The 25,916-nt window shown below is 47.7% G+C and overlaps 2 protein-coding genes across 48 annotated transcripts; one reads left to right on the forward strand and one right to left on the reverse strand.

Moving 5' to 3' along the window:
• Window positions 1-524: 524 nt before the first annotated feature.
• Window positions 525-18,859, reverse strand: HNRNPH1 (heterogeneous nuclear ribonucleoprotein H1). Of its 46 annotated transcripts, none has more exons than XM_071758675.1 (16): window positions 18,579-18,721; window positions 17,859-17,969; window positions 10,035-10,094; window positions 8,933-9,070; window positions 7,510-7,665; window positions 7,177-7,320; window positions 5,513-5,651; window positions 4,337-4,515; window positions 4,044-4,115; window positions 3,831-3,964; window positions 3,519-3,654; window positions 3,267-3,350; window positions 3,088-3,138; window positions 2,652-2,705; window positions 1,901-1,993; window positions 525-1,314 (listed from the first exon to the last, which is right to left on the reverse strand). In XM_071758675.1, the coding sequence occupies exons 2-16, from the start codon at window positions 17,905-17,907 to the stop codon at window positions 1,190-1,192; spliced, it is 1,614 nt and encodes a 537-aa protein (XP_071614776.1). In that variant the 5' UTR covers window positions 17,908-17,969; window positions 18,579-18,721; the 3' UTR covers window positions 525-1,189. The 46 variants fall into 46 exon arrangements, with proteins under 46 accessions (XP_071614776.1, XP_071614795.1, XP_071614783.1 ...); XM_071758694.1 differs by lacking the exon at window positions 18,579-18,721 and adding an exon at window positions 9,281-9,375 and having other exon boundaries at window positions 17,859-18,124; XM_071758680.1 differs by having other exon boundaries at window positions 1,044-1,430.
• LOC139802976 (deoxycytidine kinase 2) lies at window positions 10,786-17,062 on the forward strand. 2 transcript variants are annotated; one of them, XM_071758726.1, is made up of 7 exons: window positions 10,786-11,070; window positions 11,883-11,998; window positions 12,478-12,671; window positions 12,936-13,083; window positions 13,573-13,688; window positions 15,240-15,339; window positions 16,761-17,062. In XM_071758726.1, exons 1-7 carry the CDS (start codon window positions 10,971-10,973, stop codon window positions 16,782-16,784), a joined length of 798 nt encoding a protein of 265 aa, XP_071614827.1. In that variant the 5' UTR covers window positions 10,786-10,970; the 3' UTR covers window positions 16,785-17,062. The 2 variants fall into 2 exon arrangements, with proteins under 2 accessions (XP_071614827.1, XP_071614826.1); XM_071758725.1 differs by lacking the exon at window positions 10,786-11,070 and having other exon boundaries at window positions 11,623-11,998; window positions 16,761-16,913.
• Window positions 18,860-25,916: the final 7,057 nt, after the last annotated feature.

Raw genomic sequence — 25,916 nt, forward strand, 5'->3', positions numbered from 1 at the left:
GCAGAAAGAAAGGGACCTCAAAGGAATGACTACATGGAAAGAGCAAGTAAATTCAGTGCATGGAAGCTGATGCAGAAGTTCTACTGCTCAGGAATTGTTAACAGCTGCTTATAAAACCACATCTTTAAGCGTGAGGGTTTACAAGGTGAATTTATTGAAACATGGTTGCACTAAGCTGCAACATTAATGCAGCACACTGGCTCCAAAGAGCCACCTACAAGTAAGTACAGAATCACCCCTCAGCCCCCCTTTGCCAATAACCCTGGTCACGTTGCAGCCTTCTGGCACTTTCAAACCCACACACTCCCAGCACCCATAGGTGCTTGTTTTCTTCACTCTCCTCCCCTGGCTGAGAAATAATTGTCACTTTAACATCATTTAGGTGAGAATGGTTGTTAGGAGCAGTCACAATGCTACGGGCAGGCGCGAATTAGGGTACTACAATCACCGAGGACAGGGGAACACAGTGACACTTCTGCACATGGAACTAACACCACAGGAGTTGGAAGTCAATAAGGAGTGAGTTCCAGTTTTTAAAAGGAAGATTTATTTAACAAGTTTCACTTAGCGCAATACACCTAAAAAGGAAATCACAATACAATGAAAGATTAAATCAAGGCCTCAGAATTTTATACGAACACCAAGACCAAAATCCTAAAGTAGCCGTATTGCGTCTCAACACGTTTCCCCCATTAACTTAAAAAAAAAAAAGCTTTAACGTGCCTTACAGGATATTAAAAGAAAGAAACTAGAACTAACATGCCAAATGTTCACTTTGAATTTCAGACACAGCTCCTATATTGTTTCTTTACAAAAAAGCATGTCTCTTTCAACATGTATTCAAAACAGTGTTGGATGTAATATGGTATAAGAGCAACATTTAACGTAATTCAAACAGCTTTAACCTAAATACGCTTACTGCTTAAATACACTCCTACAACAAAACTAACTTGAGAAACGCTCGAAATTGTTTAACAGTTATAGTCTTTACTCAACTTGGTTATTACATCCTAGATGAATGTTCATTTCCGTATGTTCAAAAATACTGAACCTGAAAGGTTTTAAAATAACAATCCTGAATTCACTTACAGTAAAGCATAAATCACAAGCTCGTATTGCAAAACTGTTAAACTTAGTTTTTTGTTTTTTTGTTTTTTAAAAAAAGATTTGACCAAAAGTCAGCGATTGGTTACATTCCCCAGCCACCACTCATGTTGGACATGTTGGACATGCCGCCCATGCCGTTCACTCCCATGGAGGCGCGGTTCCCGCTGCTGTAATAACTGCTGTTCATGGCGCCCTGGCTCCCGGGGTCTGAGGGGGAAAACCGACAGCGGGTTCACAGCTGGCTCAGGCCGACTCGTAGCAGCATTCCCCCAACGCCTGTCCTTGCTGGGCCACCGCGTAAACACCATCTACTGTGCCCAATACTGCAAAGTGTCAGTTTACAGCGCCGTACCCAAAAAGAAGTTCAGTGATTGTTCAATCAAAGAGACAGGTCTGTCCTGCCCCCCTTCTGAATCCTCTGCTTGGTCACTGGTCACAGTGGCAGTGACGAGCACCCAGCCGCCCCCACATGCCTTCCCCAGTTTGTACTTAATGTATTTTTAAAATTAGGGTTGTCTCCAGCTTCTGTACAGAGCAGTTGTAAGTTTGGAGACTGGCGTTTCCTCCCCCTTTCAGAATAAATCTCCCACGTTTTCCCCCTAAGCTTCCAAGTTCCCACTTTAAAACTCTTCCCCTCCAGTTTTCCATTAATATTTTTAATATTTACAACAATCAAGTCTTATGACTTCCAGGGCTTATGCTGCCCCCGTCTGTACCACAGGCAAACAGCACTGTAAGGCATGCTAAACCACCCCCTCTCACCCACCTAACAACGGTGAAGAAATGCTCTTACCATATCCACTCATGCTGCTTTGGCCACCATATCCTCCTCCATAACCCCCACTCAATTGCTGGTTAGCTGGACCACCATAACTGGATTGGCTTCCTTTTAAGTTAAGGATAAAAACATTCAGAACTTGCCTGTCAAGGTCTGCTCATGATCAACAAACCCACCCCTCACCTGACCAACAGCCCTCATACTCTGGCACTAGCTGGCTCTCCCCCAGGTAACTTCCTTCCCTGATGTATCACCTAAGCAAGCTCAAAGCCTGCAGGTTTCTAAAGCCATTCCTATAACTGAGTGGCAACCAAAGCTTTTAAAATTACACCAAGCACTTGCAACTGTGTAACTCTGGCTACAAGGGTTTAATTTTAGTTTCTATAGATCAAGCTGCTACATTCTATATAATCAGCACCTTTGATAAACTTAAACTTGGCTCCAAGTGACCTCACGTAGGACTGCTGCCCATGACAGTACCCATCCCTCTGCCCACCCCTTAACTGGAGTTACTCATTTGCAGACAAGTCCTGACAGAGACTGGCTGTTCCACACTGGTTGTACATCACAGCAGTGCTCTTAGAGATCTCTACCTGAGCTTCTACTGCTCTTCACCTCAGCACTTGTCTATATTCCCAACAAGAACTTTTCCATAGGTAAATTATCAGCATTACCCTTGAAACATTTCATAATACACTGCTCCTTTTATAGTGTTTTTATCTACACATACACATCCCACCACCCTCAAGAAACCCTCCAAACCAACCTCCACCATAATCTCCAAGAAACCAGGCAAGTCGGGTATCAAGAAGGGTATCTGCTTTACATACACAACAGCAAAAGGTCATTTAGACTTGTGTTGCAAACACACATTTTAGATCCTCAAGCAATTTTGCAACTTGCTAGAACAATTCAGCTTCTCCTATTTCCAAACAGATTTTCTCCCACCACCAAGATCAGGCTTGAATGGCATATCACATGCAACAGATACACCCTCCATCACCAGACTATGTTCTGGTCTCAAAAAAAAAGGGATGGGGGGAAAGGGAAAAAAATGGAGAGGCATCACCTGCTTCACTCCCACACCATCACACTCCCAGGAATCACTCACCCCATCACACACACACCCCACACACGTTCAGCACCACAGTTTATTCAACCTATTAATTGTTCAAAGGTATTCTCAAAAAGTTTATATATACCTGCCAATGTGCTAGTGTTCCAATCTTGGACTACCCCTTCCGATTCCTTGACTGTGTGATTAAGACAGAATGTTGAATTTCAGTTTTTATGCCAGGCATAGAATAAGCAGTAGCTGAATAAAATTAGCCAGCTTCGTTAAATAGCAAATGGTTGCTTAGAAGTGGACTGTTAAACATACCCATTGCTCCCATCATTTGACTGCCATAGGCACCACCAGTTCCTCCTGCTGTAGAATTCAAGAAGAGTTCTACGTATCTGTGTTCTGAAAGAAGAAAATTTTGCCATGAGAGCATTTCACACCAGACCCGCGCTCAGTTTGCCTCACTGCAAGTAAGGCTGCAATAAAACCTCTGGCATTCCAGTTACAGCAGAGGCACCACACTGCAGTGCTGTTCTTCCTCTAAAGCAACGTATCCTCAGTCATACTTACGCATATTTGCTTTGTCTTTGGACATGGCAGCCACTGCATCCTCATGAGTAGCAAATTCAACGTCTGCCTCCCCGGTTACTCTGCCATCTGGTCCGATTTCAATGTGTACTCTTACAGGGTTCAGAGGTGAGAAGAACTACGTGCGAAACAGTCACACAGATTAAAACGCCCCAATGCAACAGCTCAGTCCTACAGCAAGCCCTTCTTTTCTCTAACAGGACACTTGTTAGCTGCCGTGCAGCTGACACGTCCAACAGCCATCACAGGCTCTCAAAGCCATGCACTTAGGGGATGGGCAGGTCTGGAACTCACGTTGTAGATGTCATTCTCTGTAGCTCTGTAAGGCAGACCTCTCATGTGGACGCAGTGGCCGGTCGTGCTCTGGAAGGTGGACGTCCCGTCGCCGTATCTGTGGTCCGACATTCCTGCAGAGAAAAGAGTCCATTCTAGGTCTTTCAGATGTATTTTAGTTTCTTTTGACACGTGTCGAAAGGTCAGTTACTATTCCTATTAGAGCAATCTTACCTCTTCCAAATCTATCAGAACCAAAACCATAGCCATCATTATACCCATTGTAGTCATCATAACCTCCATAACCTATAAATAGATTGGACAACATGTTCATTTCAACCACAGAGAGATCCAAATATACATGAACACACTGCAGACAGCTACTATTAGAAAGCTCAGATTCTTCTAGAAGAAATAAAGCCAAGGACACATACAAACCAGCAATTACAAATCAGAGAAGACAATACCAGGTCCAAGTGTTGCTGCTTCTCAGTTAAGCAGCTCCCTCTTGGACATCATATACTTACCTCCTCCGTAAGCTCCACGCCTCATTCTTTCCAAGCTACTTCCTCTACCAAGACTGTTATATCCCCGGGTAAGACCAGGTCTGTCGTAAGGACCGGGTCTCTGCATGGCCAAGAGCTTGCGTGGAGGGTCGTAGTGAGTGCGCACTTCTGCTCGACTGCTCTTGAAGATCTCAATGTACCTAGAAGTGTTTCCACAGGAAGAAGTCAGTCTTCAGTCCCTTCCACAAATACCTCACAACTTCAGATTAAACAAGCCACTTAGTCATAGCCTCAAAACTGGCAGCGTATTTTAAGCCAGGTTTCTTTACATTATGTAGGCAATGACATATTAAGTTCTACGTTACTTTCAAATCAGTGTATTTTCAAGAAATTACAGTTACTGAAGGGTTTACATGCTCCTCATACTTCAGAGTATCCCAGCCTTAAGGGTGGGGGAGCAATACTGATTCCCCGCCCTCCTCCCCCCAATTTCAAGTGTTAGTCAAAAAACGAAGGAGGGACTGAGGTCCACTCAACTCAGCACTTGTGGGAGTGTAAACAGAGGGTTAAAAACCTGATCTCCACCAAGATTTTAACCCACCAGGATGCTACAAAAAGTTCTGCATGTACTTGTGAACCCAGCCTACGCTTCAGTGATTCAGCGTAGGCAAGAAGTGCATGCTTCAATGAAAAATAGTCACAAGTAAAATAGGAAAAAAAAAAAAAAAAACACCTTTGTGACAATTTCTTGAAAGCTATGCTTATTACATTGAAGATTAATACAGTAAGAAAATTTGTTACATTTCAACTTATAAAACAAGTTTAGAAAGTTATCACATTTTCTTATGGTAATAAGAGTACTGTGCATGTCTTTAGAGCTAAAGGCATAATTGGTGCTATTTAAGAAGTTAAAGCCATAGTCTCTCAACTTTGTTGCTTTCAAGCTATCAGTTTTGCACTCCTCCAGCATTATCAAGTTTCCAAAGCACACTTTAAACTTAGACCAATTTAATCTTCTATTTTGGGTCAATCAAAACAGTCTGTGCCATACACACGTTAGCAGTACCTTTACTTGTCACAGAGTTACAGACCAAAATACTATTTCTATTCAGATGTTAACACTTTCAGAAGAGAGAATATGGATTTACTTGTTTACCATAAGAAAAGTGACATAGCCAACCAACCATCCATCCCCACCTGTGCCCTATTCTTTCCTTGTGTTTCTTTAGAGCCTTTTCAGCTATTTCCTGTGAAGCAAACTGCACGAAGGCCTCCCCCGTACTCCTCCCCTGGAAGTCCACCGGCAATGTTATCCCATTTGGCACGATTTCCAACCCTTCAACCCAAGGACAAATAACCCCAGTAGGGGGGCAATATTAACATCACAAGCCCAGTCATGAGTTTTTCTTAAAGCTTTATATACACCAGAATTTCAACACTTGTAAGTGAATGGTATGTTGATTCCAGAACAGCAGAAGAAAAAGCATGTCAACAGAAAGATCCACCATCACATACCATTCAGTTATCCTTCTTAACCCACCCTGCAGAGCACAGAAAATTGAGTGTTCCGAGTGTCAGGGACAACTCCTCAGATAAAGCATCTAGTACAGGGTGCATTAAGAAGTTCACGTATTACAAACCTCTTCAATTCTGTGAAAGTATTCAAGATGAACTTGTAATTATAATTTGAACAAAGCAAATCAAACAGCTTTATACGCAGCGGTTTTTTTTACTAGGAATCACTCATGTAAACTTTAGTCTTATGCAAACATTGAGTTTCAGCATTGATTTTTTTTTAACTTTAGGGGTGCTTAAGTAAGAAAAAATCATGAAGTAATTTCAGAAGTATTAGTTTCTGAACAGAAGAGGCACATTTTGTACATTAAGCACATTAACAGTTTTTAAAGCTTGAATCAACCATGTAAGAAACAAGTTAAAATGCACATGCTTAGGAATTGCTCTTGTTGACAACATATCAATAAAAATAAAAAAAAAAAAGTTCTGAAGTTGTAAAATTGGAAGTATTTCTACTGTATTTTAAAGTAAAACAGTAAGCTCAATTACACCTTGTTATGGCAAAATATTCCAAGCTAATTTTAACACTAGCATTTAGAAATCTACTACTAATTTAAATCCTAGATAAAACAGATTTGGTTCTTAGGCATTTGTAATAGTATTCCAGTTCCTAAAATATGCAACAGCTGCAAAAAAAGTGAGAATGAGTCAACACAAAACAGTATCTCTTCATCCACAAAAATGTCAAGCTATGCAACATCAAGGGGCTTCTTATGCCCCCTACGAAGGGGAATGGGGAGAGGGGAAATCTGTACTTGGGTAGAGTTCAGAAGGTTTTTCATGTTGGGTTTTTTTTTTATAGTGGCAGTGGTTTTGGGTTTTTTTCCTAGATTCTTGCTTAATGTTAATTCTACACATTTAGAAACATCACAGGCACAATGCATGCCCATCCTCAGATCCTGCTCCTTGTGCTGAGCCCAGCAGTAAGCATGTTCTACATCCTTCACTGCACAGGGTAAAGCAGCCAGGACTGTGGATGGAGATGTGCTCCAACTCAATTACTCACTTTTAATTTAGATAACAAGACACTCGTTTTCTGCTGTCCTCCTCACTTGGGAACAGTATGTCCCACTAACTGTAAACTTAAAACAGCTTTTTGGAGTTTCCTCAACTATTTAATGAAAAAGTACTTCAGGAACTGATGTCTCAAACCCAGGTAACTAATGAAGAATTGCCTTTTTTAATACCTATCCTGTTGGAGGTACTGCTGGGCAATCCATGGCGAGTTGTTGTGGTTTTTTAGCAGAGACCAATAGTGCTACAGCTACAACTTTTACCTCACATACCTGAAAAGAACTGTACAATTTCTTCTTTACTACAGCCAAATGGGAGTCCTCTAAGACGTACAAAACCATCATTAGCTGTATCAGGGCTGTTGGGACCAGTATGCTTCAGAACCCAATCCATTTCAACGTTGTTTGACTTGAAAACTGTAAAAGGCACTCAGAATTAATGCATCCCGGAATACACAAGAGTTTAAAAAGCAATTTGCCTTGAAATTAGTCAGCTTAGGATATACAAGCCCATTTGTCCTTTCCCATGCATTTTAAAGAGACAAATGTAATTAACCAACACCCCAAACACACTTTTTATCAGTTACTAGATGAACTGAGTCAAACCTTCAACGTATCTGTGTCCCATTGTCTCTCTGTCTTTTTTCAGTGCCAGTTTCACATCCTCCTCTGATTCAAGCTCAGCAAATGCTTCTCCACTGGGTCTGCCCTCCCTGGTGTAGATGAAACGGATGCCCAGAGCCCCATTCAGAATTTTGCAATCTGAAAATGAAACAGAAAGCCCAGATTTAATTACTACAGGAACACGGTGACTTTAGAAGCTTCAAATATGCTACAAGGTAAAAACTAACAACACATGAGTCACATTAAGAAGCCCAAACCAGTGGTATTCTTGTTACAACTTTTACAGTGAACAATAAACTAAAGAACTAACTAAACTCAAATTACCCTGTAAGTCTGAAAAGTAGAAAAATATTACAGATAAATGTGTTTTGTGCTGCCACTCAGAGGGACTTGGACAGACTGGAGAGCTGGGTAGGGAGAAATTTATTATATTACAACAAGGGACAGTGTAGAGTCCTGTACCTGGGAAAGAACTCCAGGTACCAGTATAGTTGGGGACTGAGCTGCTGGGAGAGCAGCATAGGTGAAAAGGACCTGGGAGTGCTGGCAGATGGAAGGATGACCATGAGCCAACTATGTGTCCTGGAGGCCAAGAAAGCCAATGGCATCCTGGGGTGCATTAGAAGGGGGTGGTTGTAGGTAAAGAGAGGTTCTCCTTCTCCTCTACTCTGCCCTGGTGAGGCCACATCTGGAATATTGTGTCCAGTTCTGGTCCCCTCAGGTCAAGAAGGGCAGGGAACTACTTGAAAAGTCCAGCACAGAGCAGGCAGAGGGGGATGGACTAGATTATCATTTGAAATCCCTTCCCTCCTAACTTTCTAGATTCTATGAAGTGTACATTGTCAGGACAAGTGACATGTGCTACCTGCTGACCTAAACTTTCTCACCAGCACAAAGGATAGTATCAGTACAAGCATAATGAACTAAATCAAAACAAAGCCAAATGTGCTGAATTCCTGAAGAAGCCTTAAAATCTCCAGTCACTAAAGAACCTATGTATTTAGCACCAGGACTTACTAAAACATGTTAAGCTGGAGGAATGATATGACACGATATGTATGTAATGCAACTGAGCCTAGTAGGGCAGCACCAAAACCTGCATTGATCTAGTTTAACCTGAAACAAGAATTTTGACCTTTACTTTGACATGGAAGCTTGTGTCTTCTGGTTGTTAATGAATCTAAGGGAGTTGTGGCTATGCTGGACAGTTTAAGCTCCTTTTTGTCTGGTTTCTGTTAGCACAATCCTACCTTTCCATGCTGCATCTTAACTGAGACACTTCTTGCATTATAAGCTCCACCTTCTAGTCAAGTGCCTCATCCACAGTGTACGCACAAGGAATCCAGCATTAACACCACAAACCAGCCTCTCTCCCACACCCTGATTCCCCAACAGTTCTACTTACCAGAAAAAAACCTCTGCACTTCCTCAGTGGAGCAGGACCAAGGCAGCCCCCTGACTTTCACCACATATCCCTCGGTGCTCTCCGTGTTGAGCATCACATTGGGGGTGAGGCTCTGCTCCGTCTCAGCTTCCGTGGTTGCTGGAGAAGACCAAAGCAAGCCCTTTGAGACGCCGCACAACACGGCCGCCACCCGCACCCCCTCAGAGCGCCCGGCGGCCCCCTTGGCCTGTGCCTGCCTGCCCGCCCGCCCCCGAGCCTCCTCTACCTCGGACCGCTGCCCGCCTCACACACACGGAGCCGCTCCCGGCCCGCCCCCCGGCCCGCGCCCAGCCCCATCCCCGCACGCACACATGGTGGGGCTCCGCGGTGGTTCTAGGGCTCCGAGCCTGATCCGCTGTCCGGAGAGCGCCTACTCCCAGTCAGGCGGCAGCGAGCGGGCGAGCCTGTGGCGAGAGCGCGCTAGGAAATGGCGGCGGGTACTTCCCGCTTCCGCTGGGCCGGCCCTTCCGCCGCACAAAGAACCCCGGCGCCCCAGACACCGCCTTGGTGGGCCCGACGACTGGCAGTCCCCACCGACGCGCCCAGCACCCGTGGCCGGCAGGAGAGCGGCGTGTGGCGAGCGTTCGCCGTACAGAGCTCGGGCCGCCGGGACACCGTGCGGGATGCGGCGTGGCGGCGGGATGAGGTGCGGGGCGCGTGCGCGAGGACCCTGCGGGCTCCAGCCCCGCCCCGCGCATGCTCTGTGCTACGGCCGCCCGACTCGCTCCCGCCAGGTTGCGCATGCGTCCTCGCTAGTCTATGGCCCACCGGCCCCCCCGCCCTCTGCGCATGCGTCCCCTGCCTGCCCCGCTCAACAAAGCCCCGGCGCCGTCTCCCGCGCTCAGGGCGGGACGGGCCTGCCCCCACGCGCCTCTCAGCGCCGCTCTTCACGCCACGCGTGGTCCGCGCCCCTCCCGCCCCCCCACCCGGGGCCGCCGGTGTGCGCGGGGAGAGGGGGGGGGGGAAGCGGTCCCCGCTACCGACATTCGCCCCCCCACACACACCAGCACGGAGAGTGAGTGAGGAGTCTGGCTGGACAAGAAGCGCGGGAACTATCACTTACCAGCTTCAAAGGCTGACGCTACCCCACGTGAAACAATCTGCTCGCTTCGGTCACTGAAGCCTGGTGTGTTTGTAGGAGATGGGGAAAGAAGAGACACGTGTCACAATTATCATAAAGAAAAATATAACTCCCTCCCGTCTCCTCCAAACACACCAGACCTAGCTCGATTTCCCCCTGAATCTCATTATTAGAGGCAACAGAAAGTTGCAGGAGGAACTGTGGCCACACAGCCTTGGATACTTGAACCCATAAAACCCAGCAGCTGAGAATTTCCCATCCCCTTTCATTACTTTGGAAAGAACAAGCTTCTACTTGCCCGCCCAGATGCAGGAGTTATGAAACTCGGCGAAGCCCCGGGCACTTCAACACTGACACAGGAATTATGGAGCCAAAAAGCATTATCAAACCTTTCACCCATGCGTGCTTCCTTTTCAGTAACTACCAACACTGACAATGTGCATGGCCTCAGCCCTTACATAACTGCGAAGTGTTTTGTTTAACAGATACCAATCCGGACCACTACCTCCCCCCAAAAGCTAGAAACTTTTAGAATTAAAAAAAAAAAAAAAAAAAAAAACAACAAACTCTAAGCTTCACATCTGCAAATCAAGCAACATGGACAATCAAATGCAAATCAGTCAATGCAAATCAGGTGAGTGAGTGGAACCGTTTTACGGAAGCTTCCTGAACAAAGCAGCCCTGGCTTGATTTCACTTGGGAACACCCATTTCAAACGCCCTGAAGACAACGGCTCGCAGAGCGGCCTGGCGGGAGCAGGAGGGAGCGGTCGCCGTCCCGCCAGGGCGGGGGAGGGGGCAGCATCTCCGCCTCCTCCCGGGGAGGGGTGGCGGGAAGCAGCCAACCCGCCCCCCGACTGGCGGGAGACTTAAAGTGGGCTGGAGCAGCCGGGAGCTCCGTGTGCTCCCGCTCGGCGCCATGTCCACCCCTGCCAAGCGGCACTGCCACAGCCTCGCCGGTTCCCTCGACTCCAGCTTCCAGAAGCGCCTCAGGAAGATTTCAATCGAGGGGAACATCGGTGAGCACGGCGGCGGGGAATGCAATAGGGACCGAGGGTAGGGGGAAGAAGGCAGAGGAGCGCCCGGAGGGGGCGGAGATGCTTTAGGAGAGGAGCGGCTTCTTGCCCACCACCTCTACGGGAAGATGGGATCTCGCTGAGGGAAAAGGGGGAGCCCACTCCCGGCGATGGTCAGAAACTGACGCCATCGCCCGGGGTAGGTGACCCCACCGCCTTGCCCAGGGCCCAGATACCCCCGTTCGCGGCTAACCGCTTCTGGGTGTGCTATAGGAGAACAAACACCCCTTCCTCCCGGGGCTCGCCGGAGCCCCTCCGCCCGCTCGCGGGGCCGTTCCCTCGCTCCCTGCCCGTTCCGGGACCGGGCTCGGTACCGAGGGTCGCGCCCCGGCAGCGCGAAGCCGCTTTCGGGGCGCCCGGGCCGAAACTCCCCCGCTCGCCCCACCCGCCGGGACCAGCTCGCGCTGCGCACGCGCGGCTGCGTTCCCCCGCGCCACAGCGCCGCGCACGCGCGGCAGCCCCGCCCCTCCCCGAACAATGCGCGAGGCCCCGCCCCCGCCTCAGCCTCCCCTCTGCTCCTGAAATGGCGGCACAGCCTCCGCCGCCTCCTCCTTATCGCCGCCTCGGCTTCTGGCGCCGGAGATTAACAGTTGTTTTCTCCGAAGGTGCCCTAGCAAGCGGCCCCGCCTGCCCTTCCCCAGCGCCCAGCTCTGCTCGCAGCACCCCAAAGCCTGTCCGGGGTCCCCCCTGCCTCACAACTGGATCAGTAAATCCAGCCTCATCCACTCGCCCTGAACTTTTCCCATCTTGTTCAGCTGCAGGGAAATCAACGTTTGTCAGGCTACTAGAGCAACACAGTGATGAGTGGGAGATCATCCCGGAACCCATCGCCAAGTGGTGCAACATCCAGACAGTCGAGAATGAATGTGAGGTGGGTGTGCTGAATTTGGGGAGCTCCTGGAATAGGGAAGGGGCACGTGAAGGTGCAGTGATTGGCCAGGGAGCCATCCCAAAAATTCAGCTATAAGGAGTCTGCAGCATCCAGTCATCCTCACCATTACACCAGCTGACCCAACTGTAAATGCTCTTTAGACAGATATGGAATGTAGATTACAAATAACCACCCCTTCTCCACAGGACTCACATTAAAGCCTAGAACTCTAATGAACAACCTATTCTAGGGATCTCATTAAGACTACGATCAGATGAGAAACAACCCCCTGTGCCTGTGCTTAAGCATTTCCCGGAAAACAAAACAAACAAAGCAAAATTAAACAAAAAAAAAAAAAATTTCAAAGCCACAAATCTTGCTTCAACATAGATTTCTGGACTGAAAAAAAAAAGGGGGGGGAGGGAGGGAGTAAAATCCTGCAGACATGCCAGTACTAAGTTTTCTCTTTTGTCCCCTAGGAACTCTCCACATCTCAGAAGAGTGGAGGAAATCTACTTCAAATGCTCTATGATAAACCCTCAAGATGGGCTTACACATTTCAGACTTACGCTTGCTTAAGTAGAGTAAGAGCACAGTTAAAACCTCTCTCAGCCAAGCTACAGGAGGCTGAACATCCAGTGCAATTTTTTGAGAGATCTGTGTACAGTGACAGGTAATTATCCTAAAAACACGAGCTCAGATTAAAAGCTCCAGCTCCTTATGCTTAAAGACAAGAGAGCTGGAGAAACACTTCTGGTAAAATTACTATTTGCAAGGAACAGGTCTGATTCAGCAGTAAGAGTTGGATGGCATTGAGATTACAGTACAGATATGAGTGAACAGATATTCTTCCAGTATCATGATTCTGATTTTAACAAGAAGTGTTCTATAGTTAACTTCATCTCATGCCAAGAATGACCACTGCCTTTCATTGCAGATATGTATTTGCATCTAACCTGTTTGAGTCTGGAAACATTAATGAAACAGAGTGGGCTATTTACCAGGACTGGCACACATGGCTTTTGAATCAGTTTGAATCAGATCTAGAACTGGATGGCATGATCTACTTAAGAACCACGCCTCAGGTATGTTCACAATTTTCAGCTCCAACTTTTGTTTCCAGGAGCTTAAGAAGTTTATAATTCAATGACTAACATTGAATTAGCTCCCATCCACCCTAAATGTAATGGGAATTATGAATTCAGATTTCATTCAGAGACCAGATTAAATACTCTGACTTCTGAGCTACTGTACTGATGACAGAATTGTCACAGTTGGGAAAGGCCTTGCCAATAACTACCACTCCCAGTAAGGATCCAAAGCTGGAAGTGAATTTCTGAATAAAGATGGACTTCCCTTGCCATACAGTTATGAACTGAAGATTATCTTTTAGTGAATCAAGTTTGGCTTTTATTTTTAAAGAAAAGTTACTGGATTTAACTAATACATATTCAGCCAAGCATTTTAAATTAATACTTGATGTCTAGAACTAGTGCTATTAAAGGACTAATAAAGCTAATTAGCAGATTGAGCCTTCAAAACATTACTAGTGACCAGGCTTCTTTTTGCTTCAGAAATGCATGGAAAGGCTACAGATGAGGGGAAGAGAAGAAGAGCAAGGAATTGAACTTGAGTATTTGGAAAATCTCCACTACAAACATGAAGCCTGGCTTCATGAAAGGACTATGAGGTATGAATCTTATTTTCTGCAACAAGTTTAAACTTAGAGGCAACTATCTTTCCTACCGTATGTTACAGCTGATAAGGGATAAAACTAAAGTTTAAGACTAGGTTCACACAGAGTTGGAAGGAATTATCTTTATGTGCACTCCAGGTTTCTAGGCACAGAGATGATTACCCTATGTTACATGCAGCGAGGTGGTGGTTTTGTCAGGGAAAAAAATATTACCAAAAGATGAAACTTCATCTAATTTAAAGCCTTTGCTAAGCATTGGCTTCAACTTGGGAAGTTATGTGTTATGCAGCAAGGATATGAATTTTGCTACCTGGAAGTATACGGAACAGGACAGAGTTGAAAGTGTTCAGTGGCCAATCATGTAAGTTACCTAATAAGCAGCTTCCAATTCTGAGTAAGAGAGGGCAAGGTCCCAACTACCTTTCAACCTGGATGAGTGCAAGGTTTATACATTAATCTTTGCTTCAAAATAAACAATACTCAAAAGCTTTTGGCAGGCACTATTTAGACACAAGAAACCAGTGAGCAGCTAAGTGATTTCTGCATACCTTCCTTCCATCTTCCTTAACTATTCCTAGCTTTCCTGTCTAAAGAAGTCTATAAATGTGAAAGCAGAGTCTAGATTTTTCTCCTACAAGAGCCTGGAATATTTTTGAGTACTACTCTACTGAATGGGAAGCATAACAATTCCAGGAAAAGTACATTATCAGTAACATCTACGTCCCTAGGTTTCACGTAAGAGTAGCTAAATGCTTAGCACACAGAAGTAACTGAATATTGAAGAACTTGGGGAATGTTTACATTGTGTACTCTTTCAAAACTTGTGAGCAAGCATTTCCTGTATTTTTCATAGAACACTGAAGTCTGTTACAAAGTGTTGCTTAGCACACTTCCTGCACTTTAGAAATGCTTTTCACACACAGAAAGAAAAACTACTGTTGCCATTTGCTCCTAACATGTAGTAAAAAAGGTGTTGCTTATCTCCAAGCCATTTTAAATACCAGTCTTATAACCTGTTAAAGAGGTCATCACCGTGAAAGGAAGGTTTAAAACTGCATCTTAGTAAATGGATTAGCAGTTAACTGGAAAAGGGTGGGTGTGACAGAAGTGGTAATTTAAAAAAATACTTCCTCATCAAAATCACATTTCTAGTTCATTGATTCTGTAACAATGAGAATGATATAAAGAAATTCAAGGTAAGAAGCATAGACTCTCCCTTACTTGTACAAAAAAAAAAAAAAACAACAAACCCAGGTATTATTGTACTTGAACAATAAAAACAAATATAGAAGGCCAGATTTGGGAAATAAATTACAGCTACAGTGACATAATATTGTACTGGGTTATACAAGAGCAATTAAGGACAGATTTGACTTGGGCTTTATATTAATATCATGGGCATCAGCATTAACATCTCAGGCTCATGTGGTAATCTGCATAATTCTGCACCCTCAGGATAGTCTGGAAAGCAACTGAAGATCAGGATTGTTTTATACATAGTAATTTGTACCAGTTTTACTGCCATTTTGTTCTTCCATCTAACAGAGTCGATTTTGAGAACCTTAAAGAAATTCCCATTCTAGTTCTGGATGTGAGTGAAGATTTTAAGAATGATAAGATTAAACAGGAGTACTTGATCAGTAAGGTAAGTATTAAGTAACATTTCCTCACATCTGCTTTTCTTCTGCAATACCATTATTACCACTATGCATGCTTAAAAATTGTGATGAAATGGTTGTCTGGGGCTCCTGCAACTTGTTTCCTTCAGATTTCAGAAGCTACATGGCTGCAAAAAATGCTCTTATGTTTACTATAAAAAAAAAATTAAAAAATAAGGAACCCCTCATCCTCACAGTTCAAGGGAAAACTAGACAGTAATTGCAGCAGATGCAAGTACAGCACAGACAGAGCTGTCAGACTCCTCTGCCAAGTCTGTTCCAAGAAATAGTTCACAGAATTCTGTCCAATTCATGTCAGCCATGTTGTCTTCAGAAAAACTGTCAGCTCAGTGCTATTTATGCCCCCTCCTCACGTCCTAGGGATCTCTGCTCTTCCTGGACAGAGCACAACACATCCAGTAACTTGTGTTGTGGCAGCACAGAGGTAACTTGTACAGAGTTCTAAATGCATGAAGTGACAGCAGCTGGGAGGGAAAGTCACCCTGAGGAAACAAGGTGATAATAAATAGGTTTCTTGAGTCAAAATGGTGTTTGCCAACTATAGGGAAAGTCAAGGCTTAGGAAACTGCCAACATTTCTCCATTTGGAGAAATCATCTCCACTAGAGGCACAGCAGAAAAAAAAAAAAGAAACTAACCTTAAAGACACCAGGCTCATCCCCAACCCTCCAAGCAGAGCTATAATATTACTTATTTCACTCATAGGACACAGACCAAGACTACTGTAAAGAGGAAAGATGTGCTCTCTCTAATCTTGTTCTAGGTTATCAATAGGAGTAACTGCTTCAAGCCATACCTGATTCCCCCAATTAAATATATCTTTGTAGATGGGGAGCTGAGCAGAATATTTGGTTGTGGAGATTTCTGTTATATCCTTACAGAAACCAGAAATTAACAGCTTAGAGGCACAAACCAGGCTACACTCGTACATCTTTTAACTTTCCCCACTTCAAATACATCTTCCCATGCTGTCTTCACTCAACTCCCTTCACCACTCAGCTCAGGGAACAGTTGGCTCTGCTGTTAGCTGGGAGTGCTATGCAGATCTTTGGCTTCCTTTTTCATAAAACTTTTCCTACAAAGGAGCTTGCTAATGTAAAAAAAAAAAACTTATTTAATGAAGCAACATTCTGCAAAACATCCCATAAGCTACCTTTTATAAGTACTCATTTTTAAGCAATTAAGTTACTTGATAGCAACAAACTTGCAAATCTTGGGTTCACAACCTTCTGCTTTACCTAGCATTATTTCAAGTGGTAATTTATATGGAGGGTAAGAATAACCCCTACAATACAGCAACAAACCATTTGTTTTCCAAGAAATAAAAGAACCTGGTGATTTAGTTTCTCTTTTAAGATATCAAATATATATCCTTTATGTTTTCACAGGTTAAATCTTTCCTGGCTTCTTAAGAAGATGAAAATTAATGTGAATTCACAAGTCGCTAAATTTCAGGAGTTAAACCTAACAATGTGTGTTCCTGGACAATATTAACTAAGCCTGTATAGCTTTTTAAGGCAAGAGTGAAATACAAAATATGGTTTGGGCTGGTTGGTTTGGGGTTTTTTTGTTATTTTGCTTTTCTCACCTGTATGGTTTTGCTATATTTCATAAAGTTAAACTGAACAACTATGGGGTTCTTTGATAACTTTGTGTATATTCTCAGCTATTTAATAAAGACTTTAAAATATTATTGACTAAGAACTGACTTTACTGACTGAGTAGTTAACCGGTTATCAGCAGCTGACAACCCAGTCGACAGCGATAGCAGGCGCTGAGGCCGGGTTGTTTTGCAGTAACTGCCAGAGTTCAGCATTTTAAGACCGAGACTGTTATGGCGTCCAGAAACCTTTACTTTAAACTTCTGCTTTATTGAATGGCTGTTATCACAGGATTTACGCTACTTAAGATGGACACCGGTGTAGTCGCAAGGGTTACACCTGCAATAAACTGTAATTTAATCGTACCTTGTTTACGGCCTCCCCCCGCCGCCCTCCCCCCCGCACCGAGTACACGAAAATTCCTCCCCCCGCTCCCTCCCTCCGGTACCAGGAGGCAGCGAGTTGGCCGGCCGGACCGCAGGCCCAGCGCTGCTCCCCGCCGCCGGGCGCAGCCCCCGCCTCGGGCCCCGCAGCCCCCGCAGCGCCACGGCCGGCACCACGCACGCGGCGGGGGGGGGAGGGGAGCTGCGCATGCGGCCGCGCCGCGAGGCCGCCACCCGGCAGGGCCGGGCCGGGCCACCGCCAGCAGGGCCTCTACCGCCACCAGGGCCGCCCTCACCGGGAACCGCGACCCCATCGCGGCCCAGACAGGGGGGGAGGTCAACGCCTCCGGGACCCTGGAACGGATGGGACCGACCGACCGACCGGCCGCCCCTCCCCCACCCGCAGCGGCCTGGCCATACTGCCCCACCCCCACCACCCCCGCGTTTCCCTCCTCGCCGCCGCCCCACCCCCACCCCCCGCGCCGCCGCCTCCGGGCCTTACCCAAACCGGGGATCTCGCCCTCGGTCTCCTCGGTGTGGCAAGGATCCATCTTGGCCGCGCCTTCCCCACAGAGGCCGGGAGAAGACAAAGCTCAACGGGGGCGCTCGGGCGCTGCGCAAACGGAAACAAAAGCTCAGCGGCCGGCGAAGAGACGCTCCGGCGGAGGCAGATCGGGGCTTTTCGGGACGTTTATCCCCCGCTCTCAGGGGGATGAGGCGCGATAGAAGCCGCCGGACTGTCCGGGCCCGACCCGCCTGCTCGCTCCTTCTGCGCAGCCCCTCCGCCCCTATAAATAGCCGCGGGCCGCGCTGCGCAGCGCCCTGACGTCACGCGCCGCCCGCCCCTGCTCCCTCACGGGCCGCCAGCCAATGGCAGCGCGACAAATTGAACCAGCGAGTCACGTCACGCGGCCGCGCGGGGGGAGCGCCGCGAGGGAGGGGGGGGGGAACATAGGGGAAGGGGGGGGTGAGGAGCGCGGCCCCCTCGGGCCTGGGGCACCCGGTAACGACCGGGGGGCTGCGGAGAACCCCTGTGCTCCCCCGCTGCCCGCACACCGGGACGGGCTCCCCCTCCTGCCCCCTGCTCCAGGTCCCGCCTCGCCTGTTTTTCTACCCAAACATGGCGGCGGCTTTGTCCCTCCCCGCCCGCCGCGCCGATCGCTCTCCCTCCCCGCCTTCTCCCTTCCCCCCCCCCCCTCCCGCCTCCGGCACCCCTCCTCACAGCGGGCTGCGGCCGCGGAGCTCCGGCGGCCAGCTGGGATCGGCGGCTCCGCGCACTGCAGCAGCGCCCGCCGTCGTCAGGTGGGCTGGGCTCCGCCTCCCGCCGCGGCGGGGGGGGACACGGCGGGGAGCGGGCTGGTCCCGCGGGGAAGAGGCCGCGGCCCGCTCCGCCGGGAGGCCTGGGAGGGGTTAGGCCGCGCTGCCAGCCCCGGGGGAGGCGGGAGAAGGAGCGAAGGGCAGCGCGGCTCGGCAGGGCTCGGCGCGGCCTGCGGGGGGCTCGGCGCGGAGCTGGCGGCTCGGCGGGCCGCGGCCTGGGCTGCCGGGGGGACCCTCCCCGGGGTGGCCTCGCTCCGTTCAAGTGACGCCGTTTGCAGCCCCTGGCGCGGAAATGTAAACAGTGTGGATGGTAACGGCTGTGGCTGAAAACCTGGCAACCCCGAGCGTTCCGGATCGTGCCTTCGGAGTGACTGTTTGTTGGTTTGTTTGTTTGGGCTGAGACTCGCAGGTTTCTGAGCGGGATCTCGGGCTGACCGGAGATCTCCGGGTGTCCCGGGAACAAGAATGGTCACTCTCTGGCGTGGTACCTGCAGTCCCTCGGCCCTACGCCCGACCAGACCAATCCCTCTGCAAAATACTGTTACAATGAACCATTAGCTAAAACAAATTTAAATTAAAACATCTGTGCGATTGCACAGATAAGTGGTGACCTTAGGACTGAGGAGGTGTGGCAGCTTCTCCCAGCTTTGTTTCTGAGTGGTTTGTGGGAAGCGAATCCCATTGCTAATCCGTATTGCAGCCTTTGCCTTTCTCACAGTGAGTTACTGATAATTTTTGTCTTTTAATTCATATTAATAACCGTAGAGCAGGGTACATTTACTATGTATCATTTTATTGGTCTGATCGGTCTTTTTAGCCCCTGTTACAGCATTTGAGTAATGAGGGAAAATGAGCTCTCTGTTTTTCACGCATTATGTCACGCATTAACTCACGTGATTCGGTGTCTTTGAAGTGAGCTGTACTGCTTGCTGTCTAATTTTCAGTCATAAATAAAGCCTGGTTCACTCAAAATGTTCCTGATCCTGTGTTTATTGTAGTTAAACATCATCCTGACACACGTTTTCTCTTCAGAGCTCTCTTAGGAAATTCAGAGCATCCTGTGTTCACACCGGGGAGAAGTTTTGCTACATGGGTACCCCTCCAGTGTTAGGAGAAAGGTCATATGACTTTCTTGCAAATTTGTAACTGCTGTTAAGTGTAGGCAAAATACTTTCCTGCCTTGTAACTTGACACATCCAACAGGAATTTGGGTACAGCCACTCCAGGGGAAGAATGTGACTGCAGACAGGCAAAAGCATAAACAGTTGTAAGAAGAGCTGTAGTTAGCCAAAGTAGATGTGGTATTTGAAAGATTACAATAACAATTGAAGTTGTTATCAGCAATTGTTAACTCTTCTCCATAGAGCCCAGCTCTGGTGAGTGTTATTGCAAGTAAAGGTAGTCAACACACTTGCAAAGAGTAAGGTAGAGGATAAAAATATTATTGGAAACATCTGATGCTGGATTTTATGAGGTTTCTTGAGCAAGGAAACAACTATGCATGTGTTGTACACACACAAACTTCCAGGTCTTGCTTCCATGATTTCAAGATCTCAAGCAGCATCAGTTTATCTGCCTTCTTTGTTCCATGGTGTCAGCTTGACACCTCTAACTTCCTCTCCAGCAGACACAGCTGAACAGTATCATGTCTGACAGCAACTCAGGCTGCACCTTCAGGTACTTGTTTTTCTCTAAAAGGGCTTTGTTCTACCCCAGAATTTCACTGTCCAGGAAAATAAGAGTGAAAATCTGTAGCTCTGCTCCAAGAGTTTTCGAGGCATCTCAACGTGTGTGGAGGCACTTCACCCATCTGGAAGTGATGCAGATGCTGACCTCTGGGTAGGTTTTGGACATGTGTTACAGGCTGTACAAAGAGCCTACAGGACAGTTCCATTGAAGAAAGCTAGAGAAAAAAAATTAGATCAATCTTTCTCTATTTTTTTAATTCCACTAGAGCTTAGTGGAACTCATTATCCATATCCCTAAAAGGTTACTTGGCTATGTGCATATAGCACAGGAGAAATGAAGCTGTCTATGATAGAAATTACTAATAGATAGAATAATTACCAATAACTGTTTTATGGGTCAGCATTTGCCATTCCAGGGAGAACACTGATCAGAGTTTAAACATCTGCTCTGAAAAGATGACAGAACTCATTATCCATCAGCCTGACCCCATCCCTGTTATGTGCCTTCCCTTTCTTGCTTTCCTAGCTGGATGCCTCCATCATGAGCTTCATCCCTCATGTCTCAGCTATGTGTGCTGCATGTTCCCTGTGTTTGCATAACCATGGATAACTCAGGATCTTACAGGTAACCTCCAAACCTGATTAACTCTCAACAGATACTGCAAGCAGCTGAGCTGCTTCATCATCTGAGGTCTGAAAACCAGGGAATGTGTGGAAGTCTTATACTGCCAATGCTTTGTAGGTTTCCCTGTATGTGTGACCTCCAGTCAAAACCTCCAGAATTCAATAATAACCTTTCTGTTGCTACCCATAGCTTTAGAAACAGCCTCTAGCTGTGATGCTGTGACAAATACCAGGTAAAGAATGCTATTAAATGTGAATGATGTGTGTTCCACATTATTAGCTGGCATGGCTACATTCATCATCTGCTAATGCTGCCAATTTGCAGCTTTGCTAATGCAGCCTCCCTCTAGCTTTTGCTTTGGGCAATTTAAGAGGCTTTTTGGCTACACTTCACCTTTATTTTCACTTTTTTTGTCTATATTCATTACTATGAAAATGAGGGAGTGCCCAGGAGCTCGTGTTCCCCACCTTCCCTAACTTGTAGTTCATTGAGATGCCAAGCTGGGCTGGAAACCAAGTGGAGACAGAGGCTGATGGACACAGCCCTGGTGTAAAGCAGATACCCAAGTCCCTCCTTCTCTCTGAGGCCACTGCTACACTGTCTGAATCTATCACCTTTCCCATTCCCTTCCCCATCTCACCCACAGCTCTATGCCCACCATCCTTTGTCACAGCTCAAAGAGAAGGATCGCTTCTGTTCTGCTCCCTCAGTGATGACATCCTGGGAGCTGACCTGTTTGATGCCTTTCTGGTCATTGGTGTAACTCAGGCCTGTTACCATCAGGTTTCATAGAATCATAGAATCATAGAATTGGCTGGGTTGGAAGGGACCTCAGAGATCATCAAGTCCAACACTTGACCCACCGCTGCAGTTCCCAGCCCATGGCACTGAGTGCCACATCCAGGCTCTTTTTAAATATCTCCAGGGATGGAGAATCCACCCCTTCCCTGGGCAGCCCATTCCAATGTCTGATCACCCTCTCTGTAAAGAAATTCTTTCTAATATCTAACCTAAACTTCCCCTGGCACAACTTAAGACCATGCCCTCTTGTCTTGTTGAAAGTCATCTGAGAAAAGAGCCCAACCCCCCCCTGGCTCCAACCTCCTTTCAGGGAGTTGGAGAGAGTGATGAGGTCTCCCCTGAGCCTCCTCTTCTCCAGCCTCAACACCCCCAGCTCCCTCAGCCTCTCCTCATAGGATCTGTGCTCGAGTCCCTTCACCAGCCCAGTTGCCTCCTTTGGACCTGCTCCAGGACCTTGATATCCTTCCTGAACTGAGGGGCCCAGAACTGGACACAGGACTCGAGGTTTGCAGCATTATAATTATGGCAGTTGGCAAAATAGCTTCTGATCTGTATGGCTACAGCTATCCCCTTGCTGTGAATGCCACTACAGCAGTAGAAGAGGTGTCTGTTCCCATCATATTAATCTGCATCTTTTGCCTGATTGAACAGGGTGGGCATGAGTCAGCTCTGAGCCAGAAGCCATCTGGCTGTCCAGTGCTGTGCTGAGCTCATCAGGCTGCTCTCCCAGGTTTCTTCACTCAGGCAGAACATTTACAGCTCTTTGGCAGTTCAGCCTTGCAGAAGCCAGGGGGTAGATGAGCAAAAGTGTCCATTTGCATCCCTTGCAAGGAGCCTCGTCCACATTTTGTTATTCCCTCCCAGAAGGAGAATGAGCTGCAAAGCTGTAAGTACCGTGGGTGACTGAACCCAGTCTGAGACCTGAGTTGCTGGATCAGGACAGATAACACCCTGCCTGAGCTCTTGTTATTGCAGCCACCCATATTCATGAAATGGAGCCTATTTTAGCCACTCACCAACAGCAGTTCAGGAGCAGTGACTGCACCAGCTCTGATTTCATTCCTGCTGACGTGATGATGCCCAACTCCCAGCCTTTGCAGGTTGTCTGATGTTGTCTTCGCTGTTTGGCATGACCCAGCTTTCTCTGTCAAGTATTGCAATGTCAAAGCAACGCAGCTGATGTGCATGCTGCTGGCACAGATCCTCTTTTATTCTTGCACTCCAGGAGTGCTCTGAGTCTTCCTGAATGCTGACTGTACTTTTGGTCTTCCTACCTAACTTTTACTTTTAGTTCTTAGACTCTAAAAATCCCTGGAGAAAGAGGCACAGCATCAGGGAGGGCTGGAATGGGGCACACACTTTCCTAACCTACCATAGCAAAAGTCTGGGTTTTATTGTGGAGGGAGGGCATTCACAAAAGGGGACACTAAGCCCTGTCTGCCTTGTGTGTACTGGGGCTCTAACCTTCACCAGGGGAAAGATGAAGTCTTGGTGCTTTCTTAGTTTTTACAAGTGATAACTACTGGGAGGTGTAAAAGTGATGAGGATGAGGCAAATTGTAACCTTAGACTGTGTATTTTCACAGTTTCCTGTCTCGATCTGTTAACATACAAAGTGGCAAATAGCTTTGTTGTTGCTTGGATTTTATCCCAACGTCAAACCCAGGAATGGTTTTTACTGTATAGGGCTGTGGCCTGTGGTAATGTAAAGTGAGTATTTGTCTGCAGGCCAGGGGCAGCTCTCCCAGGCCTCTGGAACACCCTGCACTTCCATCCATGGCTGTGTCTGTTCTCCAGCAGTGCAGTGCTCAAGCCAAACACCATGTTCTTAAAACAAGTATGAGACATGTCAGCCAGAGCCACGCTTTTCACCCCAGTGCATCTCTGTCTCTCCAGTGAGGGTTCTCCTCTTGTACCAACAGCCTCCCATTCCCCCTGAGCAAAGCACTCCTGCCTCTGATCTTGCTCTGTTGTGCACCCTGTGGATCTGTATCCATCTGTTTACCTGGATCAAGAGGGTTCTGGGTCTTACTGCCCACACTGTTCTCCTCAGTTTTGGCATTGATGGATACATCATTCAAAACGCCTGAAACACTGTAATGTGTCCAGTGAGGCCTCTGCAGACTCAGCATGTAAATTGGGTCACTACCACAGTTATGGCAATTACACAACTCCAAGGAGAATGCTTTTCTTTTCCCTTGCCCTTCAAGTCACCTGAATGTAAAGAAGTAAAAGTAAGACAAGAGGGAGAGGGGAAAGGAAAGTCTCCCTGGTCTAGAGACTTGCATCCTCGCAGCTCCAGCTCACTGGTTCCCCAGAGCTCTGATTCTGGAACTGCTGGAGAAATAAAGACCCATTGAGAAGCCTGGCTCCAAATTAGCATCTGAATTCCCTTGTAGTCTGTTGTCAGATGGGCAGGAGGTGGGTGCTAGTCTTAGACTTTCAATACTGATACACAAAGGTGGCTTTAAAAGGTCCTCATTTTTCTCAGGGAAAGAAATGCATTGCACAAACTATGAACACTGTGTTTTCTTTTGGGGTTGGGTTTTTTTTCTTCTTTTTTTCTTTTTTTTTTTCCCCCCTCTTCCCTCTCTCTTTCCCCTTTGTTTCGTTGCCTTCCTCGGATCAGGCTGAGCTGTAGATAGACATGTCTGGGCATTGTTAGCCCAATCTGACCTACTTCTCTCCCTCTTTTTGGCCCCAAGTTATGGATTCTGGTGCTATGGAAACCTGGGTGACATGACACTGCCACAAAGCCAGGGCCACCAGCTGTAGCCTCTTCTCCCAGCCCCCTGGGCCCTTCCCCTCCCAAACACACCCTCAAAGACAGTTACTCGGGCTGCTTCCTAGGGAAATTCCAGCGTCAGTCACACCAAGCCATGTTCCATGCTCTGTAGGGCCTGGGTTGCTCTTCCTCAGGACTGAAGGTGTTGGTGTAGGTGGCAATTTTTCCCTGGTCCCAGGGCACAGCGTTTTGGTGCTGGGGGCTGCGTGTAAACCCGGTGGTGTCTGCACACCAGACCCCTCTGTGCACCAATCCTGCATGGACCATCACATGATGGAAAGTACATATGGGTGTCTTTGAAGTTTTCAAGATAAAAACAACCTACAGACTTCTGCAACTCCGTAAAAAACCTTGACATAGGAACCTGGCTAGGGTGGGGACACAGGCACACTGGGTCTCCCTGCAGCAGACGAGAGTTTAATCGTCACTGCTGGCGTGGGAACAAGCCCCATCAGGAACGGGAACTTGTTTACAAACCCTGCGTTTCTTGCGATAAAAAAATTCTCGCTTGTTCTGCAGGTTTCCTCTGCTCTCTGTTGGCTTACCTACCACCCAGCTGGCTGCTTTGCCTGGGAGGCTGCGGCTGTATTTCAATTTGCTTCCAAATATCTGGTGCCAAACCTCCCCCTCCCCACTGCTGACACTGAACCGGCAGCCGCAAGGGGAGGAAGGAAGAAGGAGGACGGGAATCCACAAAGCGCTTACAGGGCGCCCTTGTGCCTGTTGTAAGCCCATCCAGGACATTTCCGTGAGGCTCCAGGACTTCCCCACGCCACTAATCTTCATACCACAGCCTGTCCCTGTACAGACGAAACCTGAAGTAGAAGGGTTTGTGCACGGGTGCTGCCACGGTTCTGCCTGTTGTAGCAGCCCTGGGCACCCCTTGGGGTGCAGTGACCCCGTATCCCTGGCACAGATCCGGGAGCAGCTGGCAACCGGTCCCCCGAACATCCCCGTCCCTTGGTCCCGGCGGCCGCAGCCGTGTGGCACCGGCGCCCTCTCCCGATGGGAACCGGAGGCGGGCCGGACCGGGCCAGAGCCGGGACCCCGGGAGGTACCAAAGCACAGCCCGGAGCTCCGCTGCCGCCTCCAGCTGCGGGCGGAGCTGTCCCGCAACCCGGCCCAGCCGTGCCCCGCATCCGGCCCTCCCCGCATCAGCTGAGCAGCAGAAAAACCAGAGCACACATCCCCGCGTGGAGGGAGCTGAGCTGGTTTCGTGGGTCAGCCCACGGTTGGGTTGCCGTTCAACTCGTCACTCCAGCTGGATGGGGATCCCGGAGAGAGTCCCCTTGGGGTGCGACGGCAGAGCCGGTACCCGCCGGCACACGCCCTGCCAGTCCAAACC

This window comes from Heliangelus exortis, chromosome 15 (genome assembly GCF_036169615.1).
Source record: "Heliangelus exortis chromosome 15, bHelExo1.hap1, whole genome shotgun sequence".
NCBI classification, from domain to species: domain Eukaryota; kingdom Metazoa; phylum Chordata; class Aves; order Apodiformes; family Trochilidae; genus Heliangelus; species Heliangelus exortis.